At 42.6% G+C, this 21,153-nt stretch overlaps 2 protein-coding genes across 14 annotated transcripts in view; one reads left to right on the top strand and one right to left on the bottom strand.

The window, feature by feature from the left end:
* Positions 1-1,516, bottom strand: part of ndufb2 (NADH:ubiquinone oxidoreductase subunit B2) — a 2,848-nt gene extending 1,332 nt beyond the window's left edge. The window contains exons 1-3 of the mRNA XM_032505567.1: positions 1,251-1,516; positions 928-1,072; positions 33-108 (exon numbers count right to left, since the gene is read on the bottom strand). Coding sequence (XP_032361458.1) covers positions 34-108; positions 928-1,072; positions 1,251-1,336 — 306 coding nt within the window. The 5' untranslated portion in view covers positions 1,337-1,516 and the 3' untranslated portion in view covers position 33. The remainder of the gene's footprint in view (positions 1-32; positions 109-927; positions 1,073-1,250) is intronic.
* Positions 1,517-5,114: 3,598 nt separating this feature from the next.
* The window catches only part of kmt2e (lysine (K)-specific methyltransferase 2E), a 45,729-nt gene continuing 29,690 nt past the window's right edge, over positions 5,115-21,153 (top strand). For 8 of the 13 annotated variants that reach the window (XM_032505465.1, XM_032505467.1, XM_032505466.1 and 5 more), the window contains exon 1: positions 5,116-5,450. The gene's annotated coding sequence lies outside the window, so the exon portion shown is untranslated. Of the gene's footprint in view, positions 5,451-21,153 lie in introns of all 13 variants that reach the window. The other 5 variants (XM_032505462.1, XM_032505464.1, XM_032505468.1 and 2 more) reach the window with 2 other exon arrangements.

The following is a 21,153-nucleotide window of genomic DNA, read 5'->3' on the forward strand; positions in this document are numbered from 1 at the left end:
TTCATTTAAGCAAAAGGTAAGAAAGAAATTACCTTATTCCTCGTCATCTGCTGGGATTCCAAGCTCCTCATCTGTCCATGCAGAAGTATCAGGCCAGGGGAAGTGACCCTACAGAAGAGGGGAAGAACCTTGATTTAACATTCCCATTTTTAGTTAATAGATTATGTTCCTGTCAGGTTTGTACAGTAAAGCATACTGTAGATAAACACAACTAGTAAAAATGCACACATTACAAATATAGACTGCCGAATTTTTGTTGCTACCCCTTGACTGATTGTCGGTCAGTTGGGGTGGGCTTACAGGGTATCAGTTCAACGTGTCAACGGCCCAAAAACTGACCAGTTGGCTCACTCAAATCTGAGTTATGATTCCTACAGGATCCTGGACAAAAGCACTGATTTTACAATGAAGTGGCAGGTCAGTAGAATAATTTTGCTGTACAAGGCTGTCACCTTCATGTAATTTCATATTAAGTAATAATGGTTCAGAGCATGTCGTTTGAAATGAACAACTCTGCTTCTTTCTCATGGATGTCTTACTGGTCGCCAGATTAACTGAGCCAGTTCATATCAAGCTTCATAATACTGGTGTTTTAGTTTTTTTTAGGCTAGCAACTTTCTGCATTCAAAATATACTTAGAATTGAAAGTACACATTATGCCTAATGGTCCATTTCAGAATGATGCGCATTATATCATTGAACTTTAGTTAAGGGTGCATTAATGTGTGCATTACTTTAATGTTGGTGCTGGTAAATGAGCAGCTTTTTTACAATACACTTTGTTTTCCTCTGGATTGTAGTAGAGTGCAAGTATACATTAGCAGAAAACATGTAAACGACCTCAAAATTGTATATGTGTTCATGGTTACTATCCACCTGGAGTAGAGAATGGCGCTGGATGGTTTACACTACAACATGTTAACTCACCAGGACTGCATCAGGGTCGTGCCAGCAGTGCCAAAGGATCCAGAACCACATGACACCGCTGATGAGCTCGGATTCGAACTTCTGTTTCTTCGTTATCTGGGGATATTGCCTGTACTGTGGCTCAATGTGTGGCCCTCCGCTGGCCCTGGGACATTGAAAAACACACACTTAAATCAAAATAATTAAATAATGTGGAATATAGACTGAAGACTTCAAGATAGTGTTCTTAGTTACCTAAAATGTATTTTACAGTGTTAGCAAGTCGCTAGCTAGCTAGCTAGCTAGCTAACGTTAGATGCTTCCTTAACAGTAACGTTACTTACTTTCTGGTCGTTATCCTTTGAGTACCGCGTCTGAGGAGGCGAGTGCCTGTCCGAAGGACTCCCAACGCCCTTCCAAAAGAAGACATGGTTGTTCTGTCTTATTTTTCGGTTATTTGTTAAGATTTTAACAAGGTATTGCCCTGCTCGTACAGGAGTCACCTTCTCCCCTTGTCAATAAACGGGCTTCCAACGACAGCTGTGATTGGACACAAGGTGACGACATCCGTTGTTCCTTTGTGATAATTGGTCGATCGACTAACATTTTTTTAACCCACAGCGCCCTCTATTGTTCTCCTGGAGACAGGACATTCCCCATTGACTTCGACTTCCAATTATTTGATTATCCTTGCTTACTTGAACTTCTACTCCACTACATCTTAGAGGTAAATATACTTTTTACTCCACTGCATTCATCTGACAGCTTTAGTTTTTAGTATTTCTTTCGTGCTTACTTGTTTGTGTGTTATTGTTTTGTTTTTTGCTGTTGCTGCTATGCTGCTACTTGTAACGACAGAATTTCCCCGTCGTGGGATAAATAAAGTATAATCTAATCTAGTTACTTTTCAGATACCCTTTCTGTCCAGTGAAAACCATGAATTTTCTTTCGTGGGATGAATCCAAAAACATCCTATATAGTAAAACACTGACAGGGACCATTTATCGGCATACACACTAGTTTTATTTTTGATACTTCTAGTAGATTTATCAGATAAGTACATAGAAGCCTATTTTTACTTGAGTAAGGTTTTGCATGCAGGATGACATGTACTTCTAGTGGACTACTTAAGTGGAGTATTTTAACAGTGTGTAGTGTACTTGATACTTCTTCCACCACGGAAACATGACTTGTTTACCTAGCCTATTTACTAATATACCATTGGGTTATGATGCTTTTTTTTACTCTGTTTGCATAACTTAGGTCATAGTTGTCAGAAAAAAGGGAGTTTTCTCGCTTAGTATTTAACTTTATACATTCAATTATAAAGCGCGGAGACACAACAAAATTCCAGGCTTGATAAAAATATCCATTACATTAATAAAAAGGTTCATTAAAAATGTTGTAATGTACACTTTACAAACCAAAAAACTAATTGGAAGTGGGGGGAAATATTAAAGGCTATAAATTCGTCCGACCTACTTGCATGGCCCACTAGATGGGGTCAAAAGCTAAAACAAAGAAGGTAAAGGGAAACTCATCCGGATGATGTAACGTTACTGTAAACGTGTTGTACACGGTTTATCCCCTTTACGAAAGATGCCGTTTATTGACAGAGGAAAATTGAGTGCTTATGTAACTGGGAACACACATACACACACACAGATGAATCAAATTGTAGAAATGGTGGAGGGGTTTTCTTTCGTCACATTTCCATGGCAACATGTAGTTTTGTCGGACAATACAACCCAGACTACCCCTAACACATGTAAAATCATATGTAAACGGATCATCTCTCGGTCTGCTGTTGCGGTTATGAATTAAATGAGAACGTCAACTTCTCAGGATATGGAAACAGGAAATAACAACATTGTGGCGAGAACGCGCACGGTGCCGCCGCCCAACTAGAACTCGTGCACTGAAAGAAAGAAATCATGGACGCCATCTTGTTCCTAGTCGATAACGAATTTTGTTTAACGACAGGAAGTCACTTTTTATCGCTCGACGCAAATAGTCTGTTTTGCACTTCAGAACAAAATGTACACCGTCATGTCGACCCATCTGCATTTCCCTACCGGAAAGCCTTTTAATAAAATAAATACACACACGGTACATTGTTACCTAATGGCGCCTGGTCGTACTTGCTCCCCGGTTGCGCCCCTCTCCCCTCACAGCTCAGAGCCCGCCCACAAATACTAGCTGCATGATGTAATCAGAAACCAACCATTTCTAAAAAATGACCAGTTTTCATCAATTTCTTTTTAAACTATGATTAACCTCCCACCAACTATGCGTCATGATCTTTACAGAAAAGTGGTCAATACATCTGCAGACCGAAAACGCGATGGGCACAACGTTCATGGATAAATGTTATCCTCTTCGAAAAATCGAAAGTAACCGTTTCATCCTCCACAGCCGTTTACGAACATTTCCGTTCAGAAGCGGGTGACGCTGGTTCGATCGGCCCAACTTTTACCATCGTCCTCCCTCAAGTTTATTTCAAACAACTGCCCGTGCACCAGCAGCAGTTGCAGCGGTCCTGTATGAATGCGCATGCGCGGGGGGATGCGGTTTCGGATGGGGGAGGGTCAATAAATGGAAAGGATGAGAACATCTTCTCTCAACATATGATGTCAAAGGGATTTCTACAGACATATTTCCGGAGAATTGACAGTAACCCATTTACCACAACAATAAAGCTGTCGGAAAGATTGCTAGAATTATTTTTTCAGTGTCAAACATATCCCAGCTTATGTCCAGCGAAATGGTTTAATAATCAAAAGGGTTGTCAATCCTAACTACTACTATTTAGGCATAAAACAGACACAATAAAGCTTTTTTTTTTTCTACAGAGGCTTTAATTTGGTATTTTATGTGTGATTACACCAAGTAAATGCAGGCCTAAATGTAGGCTAACCCTAACAATGTGAGTGAAGTGAGTTTGTTTATCCCCCACCTTTATCATAATATCTTTGCTCTTGAGATTTTGAATATGTAGGCTTTAGTATGTGCGGTTTATGTACTCAATTGAATTTTATTGGTCAGTGTTTCATGGGCTACCCCTTCCCAACATCAGTTCAATATACAAAACACTGCTCTTGTGTAAGGGGTTACATAACAGCTTAGTTGCCTCCTCCTGTGTTGGGTAGGGGATTTAGGTGCACCTTTTTAGCAAGGCCAGTAGTAAAATCAAGGATTTTGGTCCAACCACATTTCAGTTTTGTAAACTTAGATACGTGTCACAAGCATTTGCATGGCATAATTAATAAACAATCTGGTCTGGCCTACTCAGCCAACCTTTTTGGATGTCCAATTGTCACTTTAGCCTATGTTTCTTTATGGAACTAAAAAACAATGGAGATATTAGGCTAAATGCAGGCTAATATAAAACTGTCTGTGGATGTGTTGAGGAAAAATACAGCTTTTTACCTCAAGAGGAAGAAGAGGAAACAGGAGAGGATGACAAGTCAGTTTAAACAAAATCTCCTGATAAAAACATTCCAATCGAGTTGATTTTCATTTTCACGTGATCATGAAGACTGCACGGACCAGCACACCACATTGTGTAGGCTGAGAATTGCAATGTGCTGCATTGCATGCTGCAATATTTATTTGATGGGCCATTTTACAACCCTAACAAAAACAATGATTAAACCACCTGTATTATAACATATATCACTATCATTATGACTTATTTAACATGCCACGGTCCAATTTGTCTAGTTATTGACCATCTGAAAAGCATTGTCTTAAGCAGTGGTTCCCAAAGTGGGGTCCAGGGACCCTTCAGGGGCTTCCCCAGCAAAAAGGGAAATAACTTATTTTCACTATAATTATGTCTATAACTAACAGAATGACCGAATTTATGACTACTTTGCTATGGGTTCCATACACTTTCTTTTTCTGTCATAAAACATCTAAAGGCAAATATTATCAAATGTGTGTCCATGATCTTATTTGTGTCAATTTAGGGATCCTTGACATGGAAAAATAAAAAAACACTGGAATTAAGAGTGCAGAACAATGTAAATCCAGAGTACTTTCGACAGAAAGAGCAGTCTTGAAAAATGACAGTCGTGGACGCGCATGGAGAACGGTCACGGTGCCCCTGTGAAAACGGGAGTGTAGCCCCGCAGTATGTGGAGGCGGAGCTCGGGTTTAGCGATGGGGAGGGGGGGGGCTCGTGGGGGAGGCGGAGTCTCAGCGGTCCTGGCAGGGCCGCCATTTTTGCAAAGGGAAAAGAGACTGGTTTGAGGGGATCTAATTTCTACAAGTCGCCGATGACTAGGGCACAGTTTTAACGGTTTCGAATTGATTTATAGTGAAATTTGGGTCACGTCGTAGAACAAAAAGCAAATATTTTTTCACAGGAAAGGACTCTTTAGAGGACACGTTTAAATACCAACATTGTAAAGCTTTGCTAGGGATCCGCAGTGTGTGGACAGAAGTATTGTTTTGGTTGTGGAAGCTCTGTGGAAAGCGACGGGGGTCTAACCCAGGTCCCCTTATTTGCTATTCAGATCATCCAGAGTGGACATAAAACGGTAAGTAAACGGCATTAAGTGGTACTTGTAGGGTGAGCTCAAATCCGACCTGGAAGGCTATTGTTGGCTTTAGTTAACTAGACATGCTGATGCTAACATAGTGTAGTATCAGCTGAGTTTAGCTTCCTAGCTAGCAGATCAACGCCGTTAGTTCAAGGGTCTGTAGGTGTTCATCGCTTTCCTTTATATTCGCATATATCGAAATTTTAAAACCCGCTAACCAGATGGCGCAAGTTTCCAATGTAGCAAGTGTCAAGTTGGCAAGCTAGGAGACCACTTGCTAACTAGCGCATGCTACTAGCTCAAATTAGCTTGACACAGACCGAAAAGGTAGTGTGGCGAGACACGAAACGTCATACAAAGTTATCGGGTAAATTGTATTTGCAGGTCAAAGTGATCAATACAATTATTTTCTACATAGTTGAAGCAGTCTTAACACAACACATTAACATTATAGGTAACGTAAGACGAAACCCCTGCAATTAGATTAATGGCTGTCCCATAGCCTAACGTGTAACGTCGTCGCTACATCATACAGACTCGGTCAACAACAGTTAACATTGCCAGCAGTTAACTTGTCCTCAAAAATAATATATTAATAATGTTCACACTTTGACTAAAACGAGAAGGGGACTCACTAGATGTTTAGTTTGACACATACACTGCGGGCCATATTGCGCACGGTTTCCTCAGTTTCAATGTAAATAGTTATATTAATAATTCGTTATTTATTCCAGCACCATTTGTACTTTTGCATTGTCCTATTGTCTTACTATTTACAGTCCTCACATAGCTGTTAGTCTGCGCTTGTATATACGTATGCATATGTATGTGTATATACACTTTTATATACAAACTTATTTGTACATAGTAGTCAAATGTTTACCTTGATAAGCTTTGTTGTCCTTGTTTTTAGCCGTATGTCTATTTGCGAATGTACATTGAGTCACAAAAAGCCAGAGTCAAATTCCTTGTATGTGTTCATTTACTTGGTCATTAAAGCTGATTCTTAAATATTGTGATCTACTAATTTAAGGTCAGCCGCTTTATTTCCAACTAGTTAATTTACTTTACATTAACTGAGGTCCTTGCAGCTGTCAGCAAACGCGCCAGTTCCATTTTGACACCCTCTGTTGCTTAATTACAGTTTTTGCAACACTGTCACCCAGCAGGAAAACACTACATTTAGCATTAGTTACAAACTTGAATTTGTCATGGTGGCTCCCACCCTTCTTTACCAAAGCACGGGACATTATTTCCGTTGTGCTAAATTTCATACAATGCCACTGTTCAAAGCCAGAGAACAATGAGCTTTTACATGCATGTACACAGATATGAAAATGTTTAGTCTGTTATGTCTTAGTCGACTCAAAGCAAGACCAGCTGTTTAAATAGCTTAAATGCCTAGCTAGCTACATTGCGCAGTAATCTCATGAGCTACTGAGCTTTTATGGAATAGAAGTTATGACTAGATGTAATCGAGAATATAACCAGTGTCAAACTAGTAACTATTGTTATATTCGGATTTAAAAGTACATCTCGCGACCACTTAATTTAGACTCAGGGTGTATTTGGTTCAAATGCTGCAAGCGTGGGGGAGGGGATGTTCAATTTGGACATTAGCTTCAGTCATACCATTTTTAACTCCATCTCGATTGGCAACCCGTCGCCATGCTGAACTACACTGTCGCATTTTGTTGCTTTAGCTGACCTGAAACAAATGAACGTAGGAGTGCAATCGGCTTTGACTTGCCAGTTATCTTTCAACACTGATATGTTCGCTCTTTTCTGTGTGTGACGAGCCAAGTTTTAATCAGCTTCTTTCGCGTTGGTACAAGCTGACTTTGCTAACTTTAACCCTCTACGCATACCATTAGCTCCCGTTTATTACTGCTAGCATTGTGCGTTACTTTCCACGGTCATTTTACGCCGTTATTTACGGTCCAAAGATCGAAAAGAACATTGGGTTAAACGTTGCTTCTTTCTCTTTTTGCACAACAGTTAAAACGTTGAATTGAATGCGGTTCGTGCTTCGATTGTTTCGCTACCCAGAATGCCATTACCCTGCTACATTTCCAGAGGCCATTGCTGGCCGTAATTGCTAGCCTGTTAGCTTACTGGCTTTACTGTCGACGAATTCACAAAAAACGCAATGGTAACAACACAGACACTGTACCGACAGAGTGATACTTAAGGTAGAGTGTATGAAAGAGGCGATTGAATGCATTCTTGGGGATTTTCCTCCCATGGCGAGGCTCCCCTGGCCACACGGTTGTCTCGCCGTCCTGAGAAAAGCTCTATGAAAATGGCGACAGCACCAGGGTGTTGTGGTAACATAATAGCAACGTTGTACCCTCCACACCCCTATCGGCAGGACTGACTGCAGCGCCGACATACTAACTTGGAAGCAACTACACAACACATGGTTTTTATTTCGTTGAGTTTAGACATGACAATAACGTCAGAAAACCAAAAGCATACCTCGGTAATACTGAACTTTTAGCTTATTATGCTTACAATCACTGACGCTGTTGTGCCTCCTCAAAACGAATAATATAGTATCCCTGTAACATGCGTCACGGCTTATGCTATTGCTCGTTTCGTGTTAGATGATGGGACATGAGGTTTATTATCATAAAAATATTTTCAAGTACCGCAAAATACCGTGAAGAGCAAATTGATATGCCTTTTGATAGCATTGAGCCTATTAAAGGTAAACAAGCACAATTCTTGTCAAAATGAATGTATTGCAGACCTGATTACTGAAATCCTCTTTACTAAGTTAACAGTATCTAGTCTGTCCCCTACACCCATGGTTTGTATTTCCTCTTTACTGTTTAACATTTATCTACTTTAGTGTGATAGGAGATGCTCTCAAAATTTAATTGAAACATATTGGGTATGTGAGCTGGTTAGTTATGATGGCTAATGATTATCATTTTGGATTTTTTATTGATTTGGGAGGATAGTTTGATGCTTGTAGTGAGTGTGAAGAACAAGTTCAAAGACAGACATTAGTTGGTAATTTAATTTTCTTCAGCTCAAGACTGCCTAAACAAACATTGCAAATTTATTATATGTTCAAAATTGAATATTTATTAATGCTGCTGGCCACGAATGTGACCCAAAATAGCATTTTAACCATTGTGCCATCTAATCATCAACATTTAAGAAACCAAGTAAAAGCTCCATGTTAGTGGTATCAAGCCTCTGGGCTCTCACAAAGCCCTGCCATGATGTGGCACAGCTGTCCTTTCCTCTACATTACCCTGTGGGACAAACTTTGGCACTTTGTTCAGCTGAAATGTCTGTTCATGCCTATTGCAGAGGAGTGCTTTTTCCACCTGATAATTTTAATGTAAGTTGATTGAAAAAAGGGAAAAATTCAAAGTTGCAATATCACATTGCATCTCCAGTGGGATTATAGTTCAACAATATAAATGTGATTTTCATGCCTGTAAACAGCAGTGTAGGCAGACAAAAGAGGGTCCGTTTCAAGTCACTTTGTCATTATTCTTAATATCATAATACTCACTAAGCACTTGAATGGTCTGTATAGCTTCTTTCCATTAAGGGTCAGTGTCCTTACAATGGTGTACAATGTTGTATGGTTCACATCATAGTAAATGGCAAAGGGTCTTCTCTCTCTAGTAATAAACCCTCCACAAAGGTTTATTACTACTAGATGAGCGAGAGAGCGCTGCTGTGCATTCTCTGCTACATAATACACAAAATCCCCAGCCATCTTGTTCTTACTTTTAAAGGAGCAGAGGCCCTCTTTGACCTAATACTTACTCCTTTTCCCCCACCGTCTACATGATATTGAAGCTGAAAGTGTAAAACACCTGACTGGCTGCATGTGTGCCTGGTTGCCTTATGCAGCAAAGTGTGTGTTTGCTTGCTTTGTTGACAGAGATAGTGACGGGAGGTGAGCTGCCACTCCCCCTCTGCCACAGGGACACGGCACTCTGGCAGGCGGAAAGGAGTCAAAGCAGTCTCAGATGACACACCTTTCCTCTCACCCTTACCCCTAGACAGATTCCCGGAGGCATAATCGATCAAATAGCCAGCACAGAACTATTTCATTTTTCAGTGTGCGCAGCAGAGAGAGAGAGAGACAATAAAGAAGTCAATCAGGTGCACAGGATGTCTATTGGTGTATTGACAAATTGATAGGGCAGATGAAGGCCACAGACTCTTCTTTCTCTTTGACACTCTTACTGTACTTGGAGGAGCTCCCCTTGTTATTGTGCTCTGCCCAGTCTCCAGATAATAAACTCTCATCCCTGAAATAGTAGCATGCCTGTGAAGGCGAAATTTATGTCTCTGTAGATCCACGCCTCACTATGTGAGGCTAAGCTGTGTGGCTGTGGCCTGGTCTCCAGTGATCTCACTTGTGTGGTACCAAGACCCTGAGAGACCCAGAGACAAAGTGGCCTGGCGTTGGAGCCAAACACAGTCACATGGTATCCCAGCTGGGAAGAGAAGCCAGGGCTCAGGTGACCTGTTTTTGTGCTGCTAGATGGGCCGGAACAGATCCCTCTTTAAACCAGCAAGCTGCCCCCCGACAGGTGGCTTTAGGGCTGGGGCTGCTGAGGCTGCAGCCCTCCTACATCTCCCTAACCTTTTTTCCTGTTGCTGTGCCTGTGTTACAATAGCATTTTTGGGCCCAGTAGTAGCACAGGGCATGATGGGCCGAATAAAGAGGGGATGTGCCCTCAATGTCTGTGATGTATTGGCATTGCGGTCCGGGTGTGAAATTGATCCTCTAACATTGCTGTAATGGGACCTGAGTGGCTCTTGCTGTTCTTTTGCTCTGTAGATGCTGAGATGTTTCCACATTTTCTCTGGACACACATCATGTACATCTCACCCTTTTAGTTATCTGCACGTTGCATTCTCCTAATGCTGTAATTGGCTTCCAGCTGCATATGTGCCTGCTCTGACAACAGGATAGATCTCCAGGACCAAGAGACATCATATTGGCCTTCACAAGCCCAGTCACACAGATAGAGATGCACCTTTTATGTGAATTGGTTCATTTAATGTAATGTGTACCTGTCTAGTTTTCAAATGTTTAAAGGAACTCACCCTTGACCACACAGAGCCTGGCTGTGATACTCTGTAAGCAGGAGCGAGAAGAAGATGGTGCCCCGGGGTTCTCTTGAACAGACATTACTCAGACTACAGGAGGGCTGCCCCAGCTTTGCTGCCAGATCCTGTTCCTACTGTCTTTACTCACTCGCTGGCTGTTTGAACTGAGCACAGAGGATATTGTTTTGCTTTTTGTCCTTGGGAGGCTGTATTAAGATTATATGTCTCACGTTTTACAGCCATGTAAAAAGTCCCCATACAGATAAAACGTGGCAGGTACCAAGCCCGATGTGATGTCCTTTGAAGTTGCAGTTTCATGCCCACTATGAATAGACATGTAATGTAGCCCTAAAAACCTCCTCAATTGTCTTACTTTGTTTCTTCATCAGCCTGCTGCACTGCTGGCCCTACTTATTTTATTGTTTGTAATTTCCAGTTATGGGACATGAACACTGCAACACCGCTATCTCCTCATCACCTGGCTCCTAAAGGGACTAATCTTTACAATCTGCTGAGGTATTGGCTTGCACTCACAACAGCACAGTCCTATACTTTTGGACACTCACCTCCATATCCCCGGCTGTATTGATGTATGACTTCAGTGCTCGAGTGCAGAGGGAGCGCTGGCAGCCTGGGCACACTGATTTATGAAGGACAGGGCAGATGCAATGTCTCCATTGTGGGTACTATGAAAAAGAGGGCCAGGCCTGCATTCCATCTGGGTCATGCTTCCTGTGTACATGGCTGTATTTTTATGAGTTTGTTGTATCTGTTTGTTCATGAGCTGAGTCATTGCAGCCATTTATGATGATGGTGGGAAGTCACATCAGGTTGGCAGGGGGGCTGTGGGAGTCAGTTGGAATCCCTCATTTTCTTTTGCTCCTCCCACTTATCGAAAAAACATAGTCTGGTGCAACTTGGCTGCGAAAATACGAATGAAAACACACAGAGCAGTGGTAATAAACTGGAGAGAGAGGAAAGCTGTTTTCTGTAGTGGCATGGTTTTGAGTGGTGGTATAGGTTTTCCCTCACTGTCTTCAGTGCGGTACTGTCTTAAGAGGATAGTTATTCCCCACACAATGACGTGACTGTGTCCCCTTGCTGAGGGAGGGAAAGAGGAGAAAGGAGAGACTGGGTTTTGTGCTCCATTCTGCCACCCAGAGTCCACCCAGGTCTAGGCTGTGTAGCGTCACTGTCAGACAGACCCCATGTACACCTCCCCCACCCCGCTGCCCTCTGAAATGGAGGGGCTGTGGATGATTTCTAAAGCTCCCTACAGCGCAAGAAAATCTCTTCAGAGAGCGCGTGAAAGGTGAACGTTTTTAGAGAAGGCGCACTAAAACCAAACAAACCTAAACCACTTCCATCTTGTGCCTTCTTTTACCATTGTCCACTTGTGCTACATGTCTTTCTATGTCCCTGTTCTACTCACCCTCCCCTGTGATATGTTCCCCGTTTCCCCCACCCCTCGCTTTGCTCATGTGTTTCCATAACAGCAGTGGATTTGGCCAAAGGTGGCTTTAAATGGTCTCTCGTGGGCTCTTTGTAATTAGGAACTGCGTCTGTGACACTCCCCTTCGCTCTGCGTTACTGTCTTCAGGTTTATTTAGGAAATGCACAGAGGAGGGGGAGAAATTTGGCTGGGCGGGGTGACTGGGCACAGGAAAGGGGGGAGGGTTTTTTTTTTTTTATAAAAATGTTTTCTTTTCCTTTCTTTGACTGCATTTCTCCGGGGTTATGGACAGCTCTTCTAGAGGAAGTAGGAGGAGCGGGCAGAGGCAGTCACAGTGCAGCTCAGATTTAGTCAGGAATGCTGCTGTACTGTACTTGTTTTCTGTTTTCCATCCGCCTTTTGTCAGTCTCTTGACTGTATCTGGCTGCAGTGCACATATGTTCGCACACAGCTCTTCCCCAAAGTGGGGGATGTTTAAAAGGACTGGGCGAGGGGTTATCTGTCTGTTTAAGTGGGTGTGCAGGGGGGTGAATGTGATCTTGTGTGTGCATTCCTTAGTTGTGACAGCAGGATTCCCTGGATAAAGTCGAGACAAACCTAGTGGACGGGGTAACAAACAGGCTGCTTTGGAGGATAAGCGTTTTACCAGTGCTCAAACATACTGGACCTCTCCAATAATACAAAGGAGGGGGAGTCTGTCATTTTATTTTTTATTTTTTTTGGCAAACCAGCCCAACCTTGTTAAAAGAGAGTTCTTGTTACAGCTTCCCTCATGAAATGCCTCTGATACTGCCAGTGATAAAGCCCTTCTATTTAACCCAGTCACTACACACAGAGTCAGAAGAGAATATGGAGGGTGATCCCATCAGCAGTCCTGGCTGGCGCACAGACACACGGGTCTTCTTCCTGCTATTAATTAGGCCTGGAGCTGACAGCTGTCATGTCTGCTCCTCTCACCAGTCCTGCTGGCTCACATAGTGCATTTGGGTGAATTAGTACCTGAAATTGGTCTCAGGGCTGTCCTTTCCTATTTAAAGAATCTTCTGTTTTTTGTGTCTCCCCTGTGAACAGTGAGTTTACTTGACAGAGGCCTTGTAGTTAATAGCCAACCTGGTAAGGAAATGCACGTTTCCTGGAGAGAGACGTGTGTCGACACGCATTTGTGTGAGTGCTTCAGAGGACAAGGTTAAGCCAGTGGGCAGATACCTCATAGGCATGCATAGACAGGTTTTGGTGTGATGGTGCGTCATTGCTTGCTAAGTGTTTGAAGTATGTCCCTACTCAATATGTGACATATCCCTGCTTTGTAACCCGTCTACCATCTACAACCGTAGCATGATCTGACCCTCTGTTTGGCCTGAGTGTGCATGAGCAGGCCAGGCGGAGGTGTGACCTCCAGCCTATTTTGTCTCGGCATCTGTCCCTCCCATTAATCCCGCTTATCAACAGAGCTCTCTGTATCAGGGGCAGCCAAACACATATGCTCCCGTCTCGATTCACATTGGACTCAAAATACATAGCTTAATATTCCCATCAAAACTGTGACTAGTGTATAATTTATTAGTTCAACCAAACTCCTACTTGGTGACCAAAGGGACACTACATCCATTGCCTGACACCTACTGCAGTCAATTATTGATGATGTGATCCTACAGCAGCTGTTCCCATGTGCTTGCAATCCTAACAGTAGCAACGATCACAACATAAGCTTTGCTATCAACAAAATGTCTAATGTAAAGATTTTGTCTTTCATTGAGGTGTGTGTGTGTGTGTGTGTGTGTGTGTGTGTGTGTGTGTGTGTGTGTGTGTGTGTGTGTGCTGGTGTGTGTGTGGTTGTTTGTGTGTGGTTGGTTGGTTCTAGTTAGAGTCGCGGATCGTTGTGAGCCAAGTGTGAGTTTATAACCTTTGGAGTGAGGACCATTTACACAAGTGAGGACATTTAGGCCGTTCCTCACTTTTTTTTCACTGTAATGGCCTCCAAAGGCTGTTTTTAGGCTTTTCTCAAAGTTTCAGAGAGGTCCTCAGAAAAATAGTAAAATGGAAATTGTTAAGAAGAAATTGGTGTGTGTACATCTTTTTCATACACACACTTTTGCTCTGTCACCCCCCCTATCATACACACACGTGTACTGCACCTGAGCATTGTTTTCATTTTGGGCGACCCCTTCAGGTTCACACAGGTACTGCGCCTGAGCTAATCTGGCACTGCGACCCCTACAGCTTCATGCAGTTACTGCACCTGGCCACTCTGGTTTCGGCCTTGTTTTACCACCTGCAGAAGGCCAATGTCCAACAGAAGTTTACTTTATACTAAATACAGTGTAGGAATTAATAATAGGTACTGTAAAAATTGGACCAGATTAGAAGAATCAGGACTACAGGAGGCCACGAGGATGACCATAGTAAAACAAAAACACATGACACTGCGTAGATTGGTCTGCATGTAACAGTAACCGGTAATAAGCAAGTGAGAACTCAATTAAGAACAATTACAATGCAGATCTTAAACAGATAAAATTAATAACAACAAAAAAAACAACTGAGTGCACATAGATAAATAATTAGACGCAGGTAATTTTCAAAGGCTTTGTAAGAGACAGTTCTCTCTCCAACTCTGGTGGGGGACCAGTATGATATACAGGTATGTTGTATATCTATAGAGCTGAACATATGTGTACAGTTCATCCTACCACACTGGACGTAGGTGATCATTAGTTCCGCAACAGGTTCTGTATGTTGTTGGCTTGGTTCACACTCCAGTACTGGATAACAGTTTCTGGTCATCTGAAATCTCCCTGGTGGCCTCTGAGCTCTCCTCTGAAGTCTCTGGCCATCTTAAGAGGACTTTCAACTCATAACCTTGACCTATGAATGATAGCCAGATAAATTACCTTCATGCTATTATATTAATATTCTTATCATAGCTTAAAGCTTTTAATCAACATAATGCTTCAAGTCACAATCAAAGATAACACTGAGTAAACTCAACTATATTTAAAGTGCATGATAGAAAACCAAATAACATATTTAGCACTGATGCATCAAAAATTTTGTCAAATTCTTGTACACTGTAACGAAAATACCAGCACTAACACGGAATTCAGCACAAAACTACAATCTTAACCAGCAACAAAGCTGCAGCGCTCACACAAATAATGCAAAGAAAACACCACCAGGGCGAACATGTCTGTTTTTGCTCAGTCTTTCTTAAATACATTGCAGATTGTATTTTTAGTAGTTAGCATTTTTAGCATTATCAAATAGGATTTTACTTGCACTAGTTACAATTGCAGCTAGTCACATTATCTGCATTAGCTACATGTTAGCAGGTAAATGTACTCACCAGTGTGGATTCCGGCCTCAGCGCAGTTTATTATCCACACTGTCATTTTGTGTTGTCTACATTAAGTATGAATTAACAACACTCATTAAATGAGCTCCTCCATAGTTTAGCTGAGTTTCTTACTTTCACTTTCACATGTGACCAGTCAGTAGAGCTGGGCTGAAGCATTAGATTGGCTAAAGTAAATTTGAATGTATTGGCTAGTAGTTTAGCATGTCAACATGCTAAACCAAGAAAGCTAAACAGTAAACATTAAACCTGCTAAACCTCAGCATGTTAGCCTAGTCATTGTGAGCATGTTAGCATGCTGATGTTAGCATTTAGGTTTATTGGTTTCCTTAACAGGAAAAGTGGTGATTAATAAACACTGGTATTAATGCACAAGAGTTAGCCAAGAGGCTGTTTTTCATCTTTAGTCCCTGTACAGAGGTTACATTACTGTACCTGTCATAGTACAGCCTCATAGAGCTGCTGTAGACTCTGGTTTATCTGGAACATAATGATTTAATCAAAAATATACAACCTTATTATAATCTGCAGAGTAAAGAGTGGATGTACATCTCACTCTGTTCTATTTTAAGTAATAGAACTATGTACATCACATTTAAGATTTGAGTGATGCACCCACCTGTAGGATACATTGACAGTATAATAAGACATTTTTATCCTTCCAGAGCTACCTTATTCTCATTGCCCCCCCCCCCCCCCCCACACTAGTTTGCTGGTCCCTGCTCACATTATATGAATGCATGGAGACAGCACAACAAGCTCACATAGCAGAGAGCACAAATACTGTATTGCTGCGTGTTTAAAATATACATGTTAATACCTCATAGTAACATATTCAGTAACATTATTTAACTTCATGTTGAAAAAATTTGCAGCTTCATTTCCCCTACAAGGCAGAGTTACAGTACAGAGCAACAACGTCCAGTAGGTCTGATGTTTTATGGCTACGGACAAGGCAGCTCCTGTATTTGGCATGTAATGTGGCTCCCTTTGGACGCCGTGGCCCTGACATGTTTTGCCTCCCCAGAGAATTCCTCATTCCTTAAGGTGTTCCTGGGGAGGGAACTGAAGGGGACAGCAGGCCTCCTCCTCCACAGCCTGGGCAGACACCGAAGGCCGTTTATGGGCTGTGCGGAGGAGCCACGCAGCGCTTTCTCCGTAGCCTACGTAAGTGGTCTGATGGTTACTCTTGTGCTGGTGGGTCGTTCCCGCCGTTGTGTGTGGGGGGGGGGGTCTGGGTGATAAAGCGAGGGAGAAGTGGAGTGACGACGATATCTTCAGAGTAGTGACTCTAGATCATAGTTGAGAGAAACAAGAGTCTTCCCTGTGTGACAAGGTGAGACATCTACAGCAGGACTAGTTAACCCTCTCCTGATTTCATGTTTAAGGAGAAAGAGAACCAGAAATGACTCGGGTGGGGGGGGAAGGAAACTACCAGCCACAGCCGAGCGACGTGCGTTGCCAGACGTGTAGTTATATTTTTTGAGAGGTGCACGTCAGGCTATGACACAGGGTCCAGTGTAGACGCAAGGGGTCTGCGGGGGTAACGTCTGTTTGATTCCTCCACAGCTTTATATCATCTCCTGTTGGCTGCTTGGCCACTTGTGGCCAGGTACATCATGTTGGACCTTTAAGGGAGAGACACACCTGTTCTTGGGAGGTCTGCCTCCAGTAATTCATGCAAAGTAAATGTACATCCACAGTACTTTACTTTTTAGCTGACTTTATATTGCTTACAACTAGTAAATCATGAGCACATGTAAGGGAAATCGGATCCATTACATGGACATGAACCCTGATTAATTTCAAAACTGTGGAAATAAAGAACACTTTAAAATATACTATATGTTGTGTTGTTGCTGCTACTATTGTCTCAGCAATTAAACCTGACTAATTACAACTCAAAACTATAACACTGATAATCAGCATGTTTGAAATGGAGATGTTAAAAGGAGACAAATCTTCAAGTTCCAATAAGGTGTAAGTGAAACTAAATTTATAGACAGGAACGATAGAAATAAACATATAAATTTAAAGGATGAACATGGTTAGCCAGTACCAAACTACCGGCGGTTGATTCATATTGGAATGTTAAGCATCCCAGTTTCACAAATCATTGTTCTTTTTAAATTTTAGCTTAAGTAAAGATTACTTCGTCAAACCACACTTACAAATAATATTATGATTAAATTTACTTGACCGAGCGAGGACTTAATGTTAAAGTTGTGATTTTGGGGGGGCAGTGATAGTTGTGATATCTCTGACCCTGCAGCTGTAAAATCTGACAGGCTGAGAGTCGAGGTGCATATATGTGTGGTCTTTCTTCTGTGCTGCGACTAAAGGCCACTTATTTAAAACTAGACCCATCGGTGTAAGCGGGGCCGCCCCCAACCCCTGCGTCTCAGCCACGATCAGGAAAGAAAAGCACGAACAAGCATAGGGGTAGTAGATGGGGGGAGGATGGGGGCAAATAGAAACAAAGAGAATTCAATGGCTCAGCGTTGTTATGGATGTGTCTAGTTAATGATCACCAATTCATACTTAACATAGACAGTTAATCAGGTCCCGTCGCGACACTGAAGTCATACTTACGTTTTCTATGTTGAAGTATGAATTAACAACACTGCATTAAAGAGCTACCACATCCATTGGTAATTGAGGCATGAGGTATATCATTACTTTCACTTATCACATGCATTCACCAGAATAAAAATGCAGCATAGCTTGCTAATAAATCGTTGTAATTGGTCTAAAGTAATAAATTTGAGGGTGTCTTGTTACTACAGGAGTATTTAGCAGTGGCTAAGAAGTGCTAGGACTAAACCGTATGGGGGGGGACAAAACAGTACACAGATGTAACACCTGCTATAAGCCTCATCATTTTAATGCGGCCAATATCCCCATGGTGTGAGCAGTTTTATCATAGCTGATGTGTTTCGCATTTATGGATATTAGTTGGTTTCCTTAACAAGAAAAGTGTGATATACGACACTGGAAATATTAATACACAAGAGGTTAGCCCAAGAGGCTTGTTAGGTTATTGCGATCTTTGGAGTCGCTGTACAGAGGGTGGTTACATTACGGGTACCTGTGATCAATAGTACAGTTCCATCATAGAGCTAAGGCTTTAAATATACTCTGGTTTTATTCTGGACACATGACTGGATTTAGAATCAAAAAGTATACAAGCCTTATGTTAGTATACTGCAGGAGAATAAGTGTGAAGTGGAAGGTACTACATGGCACTGCATGGTTATATATTTAAGATAAAACAAAAGAACAATAGTGAATCAAAGGATACCATTTGAAGATTATGTACAGGATAAAAGGATGGCACCACACCTGTAATGGTGGACCAACAATGGTCCCAGTAAGAGGGAGCAAGCACCTAACTTATACTACGTGGATGCGCAGACGCTACGGCTTACGAAACTCATGGCTGCGGAGATTGACGGCCCCAAACCCCCAGCTCCTGTAAGATAAGGGGTGTCAGGGAGTCGACCGTGAAAGGGCGGAAAAAAGGGAGGCTGGGCACGCGGACAATGTATGGAATGCGGATTGGAGTAGCATGGCGTCGAGCGTGCCGTGGTGAGATAACAAGAGTCTCAACTATTAGCAAGAGCACATCATCGCGGAGAATACTCGTACTTAGCTGTGCTTATAGTTTTTTTGAGTTGGTGGAATTGTCATGTTTAGGGGGCGGGAGACAAAGGAGAGAAGGGCAAAAAAAAAAAAAGAAGAGTCTGTTTATAAGAACTGTATCTATGTATATTCACTACGCTTTGTAATTTTACCCTGGTGTCATGTCCATGTAAATTGTATCTCTACCACAAATAAGTGAGACATCGACATACAGACTAGTTACCCCTCTCCATATATTCCTGTTTGATCTAAGGGAGAAAGAGGACACCAGGAAGTATTGGACTGCCAGGGGGGGGCGAGACATGGCCCTGACTAACCAAGCCATCGTACTAGTTTGTAGCTAGTGAGTACAGTGACACGTCGATATAATACGGAAACCACGTACAATACGTGGGCATGTGACTAATTACTTTGGTGTAGACATACTGAGGCCTGGTGGAAGACACGGCTCAGCGAACAACAGATGATCACAGTGGGTCCTCAGTGCTAGACCCTTCAAGCGCTGTCAACGGTCTCGGTGACGGGGTGTACACCGCCAGTCCCTGATTCCATCCACAGCCTCTTTATCATTCACGTTGCTGTTTGGCTCACTTTGTGCCAGTACAATCTGTTATAATACCTGTGTAGGACGCAGAGACACACCGTGTCAGTCTTGGAGCAGTCTGCCGTCACGCACGAAGACATAATAATGACTGCAAAGTAAATGGAATACATGCGACAACGACGCCATTTACCTGTATCTTAGCCCTCGCACGTTGAAAGCTAACGCCTTACAGAAGCTCAGTGAACTCTAGTGAGCAATCGAATCGGAACTGTCGGCATCATCTATACAGTGGCACATGACACGCGTCAACTCGCAAAAAAGAGAAAGCAACGTGAGTATGTCACAAATGCTGCTGAAGAACTAAAGTGTGTCGTGCTATCTAAAAGTACCGTGAACCTACAGTTTGTGTTGTAGTGCGTGTACGTAGATTGTCGACGCCAGAATTATAGCAGGTCTACAGTAAGCACACTCACCACCCTCCCTCAAGCACACGTGTTACAATCCATATGTGTTGAATACTACAGAGTGTAATCACAGGCGTAGACCAGATCAATCAAGTGTACCAATCAAGTGTGTAAGATAGGTAATACTAAATATACTATAGACATGCCCGTAGAGCATAAAACGTGAGAAATTTAAGTAGATGAAGCATGGGTTAGCCATAGCAACTACAGGCCTGTGATTCCTTATTGCACTAACGCATCCGGCATACTACATCAAATCATTGCTTCGTGTTTCTACTATTTATAGACTTACAGGAGATCAAAGTACACTTCATTCATCTGCAACAGCTAAAAATACTGATACTAGGGATCATCTACTTCTACTTGAACCCGAGGCTCGTACGACCTTCGAATGCTGTTAAAGTATGTGAACTATAGTTGTGTGTCAGATGAAAAATAAAATCATGTCTACTATAAAACGAGGGAGTAACATGCCCCCTAGCAGGCCTACTAGACAGAGAGCAACAGAGCAGACAGAACTTACGTAGCCGCTATAGATGGAGAAAGCGCTCGCATGCGTCGAATCACTCGTGCACAGTGCCTACTAAGTGCGTTCCTGCTCGCTGCTCGCATGCCGCAGCTGTGAGCATGTGAGGCCACTTCAATGTTACAGGGCCCCATCAGGTGGAGGGCGCCCTCGCCCCAGCAACCACCTTGACAGTCGACTACGGAGAACCATTCTCTGGGTGACAAACATTCGCCACTCAGGGCACGGAGATCACAGACGGGAGGCGAAAAGGACCGTCGCAAAGTCGACCGTTCTCCTGTGAGCCATCGTTCGCAAGTGCAGGCCCACCCTGTGGCAAGGCTCACTCAGAGGCTGCCCTTCCCCACCTGCACGCGGACGGAAGCTCAGAGCTAGGCATAGGTCGAGAGAGTGTGAGACATTTTTCAAGGCGCAGCAGCACACTCTATGGGAAATAGACGCTACGCTAGCGCCTGCTAGCGGCCTGCTACCCCCCACAACCCCCCCCGGGCGCCTGCTAGCTTGTTGCATGACTGAGCGACTCAGCTAAGGAAATATGACTTTTAACTTTCTGTGCAAATGTAAGATCGTATCAATTTCTAATTTTGAGCCTCCCCATGTCACTTAATGTGGTTTGAGCTAAATTATT

This window comes from Etheostoma spectabile, chromosome 23, assembly GCF_008692095.1.
Source record: "Etheostoma spectabile isolate EspeVRDwgs_2016 chromosome 23, UIUC_Espe_1.0, whole genome shotgun sequence".
Lineage (NCBI taxonomy): Eukaryota > Metazoa > Chordata > Actinopteri > Perciformes > Percidae > Etheostoma > Etheostoma spectabile.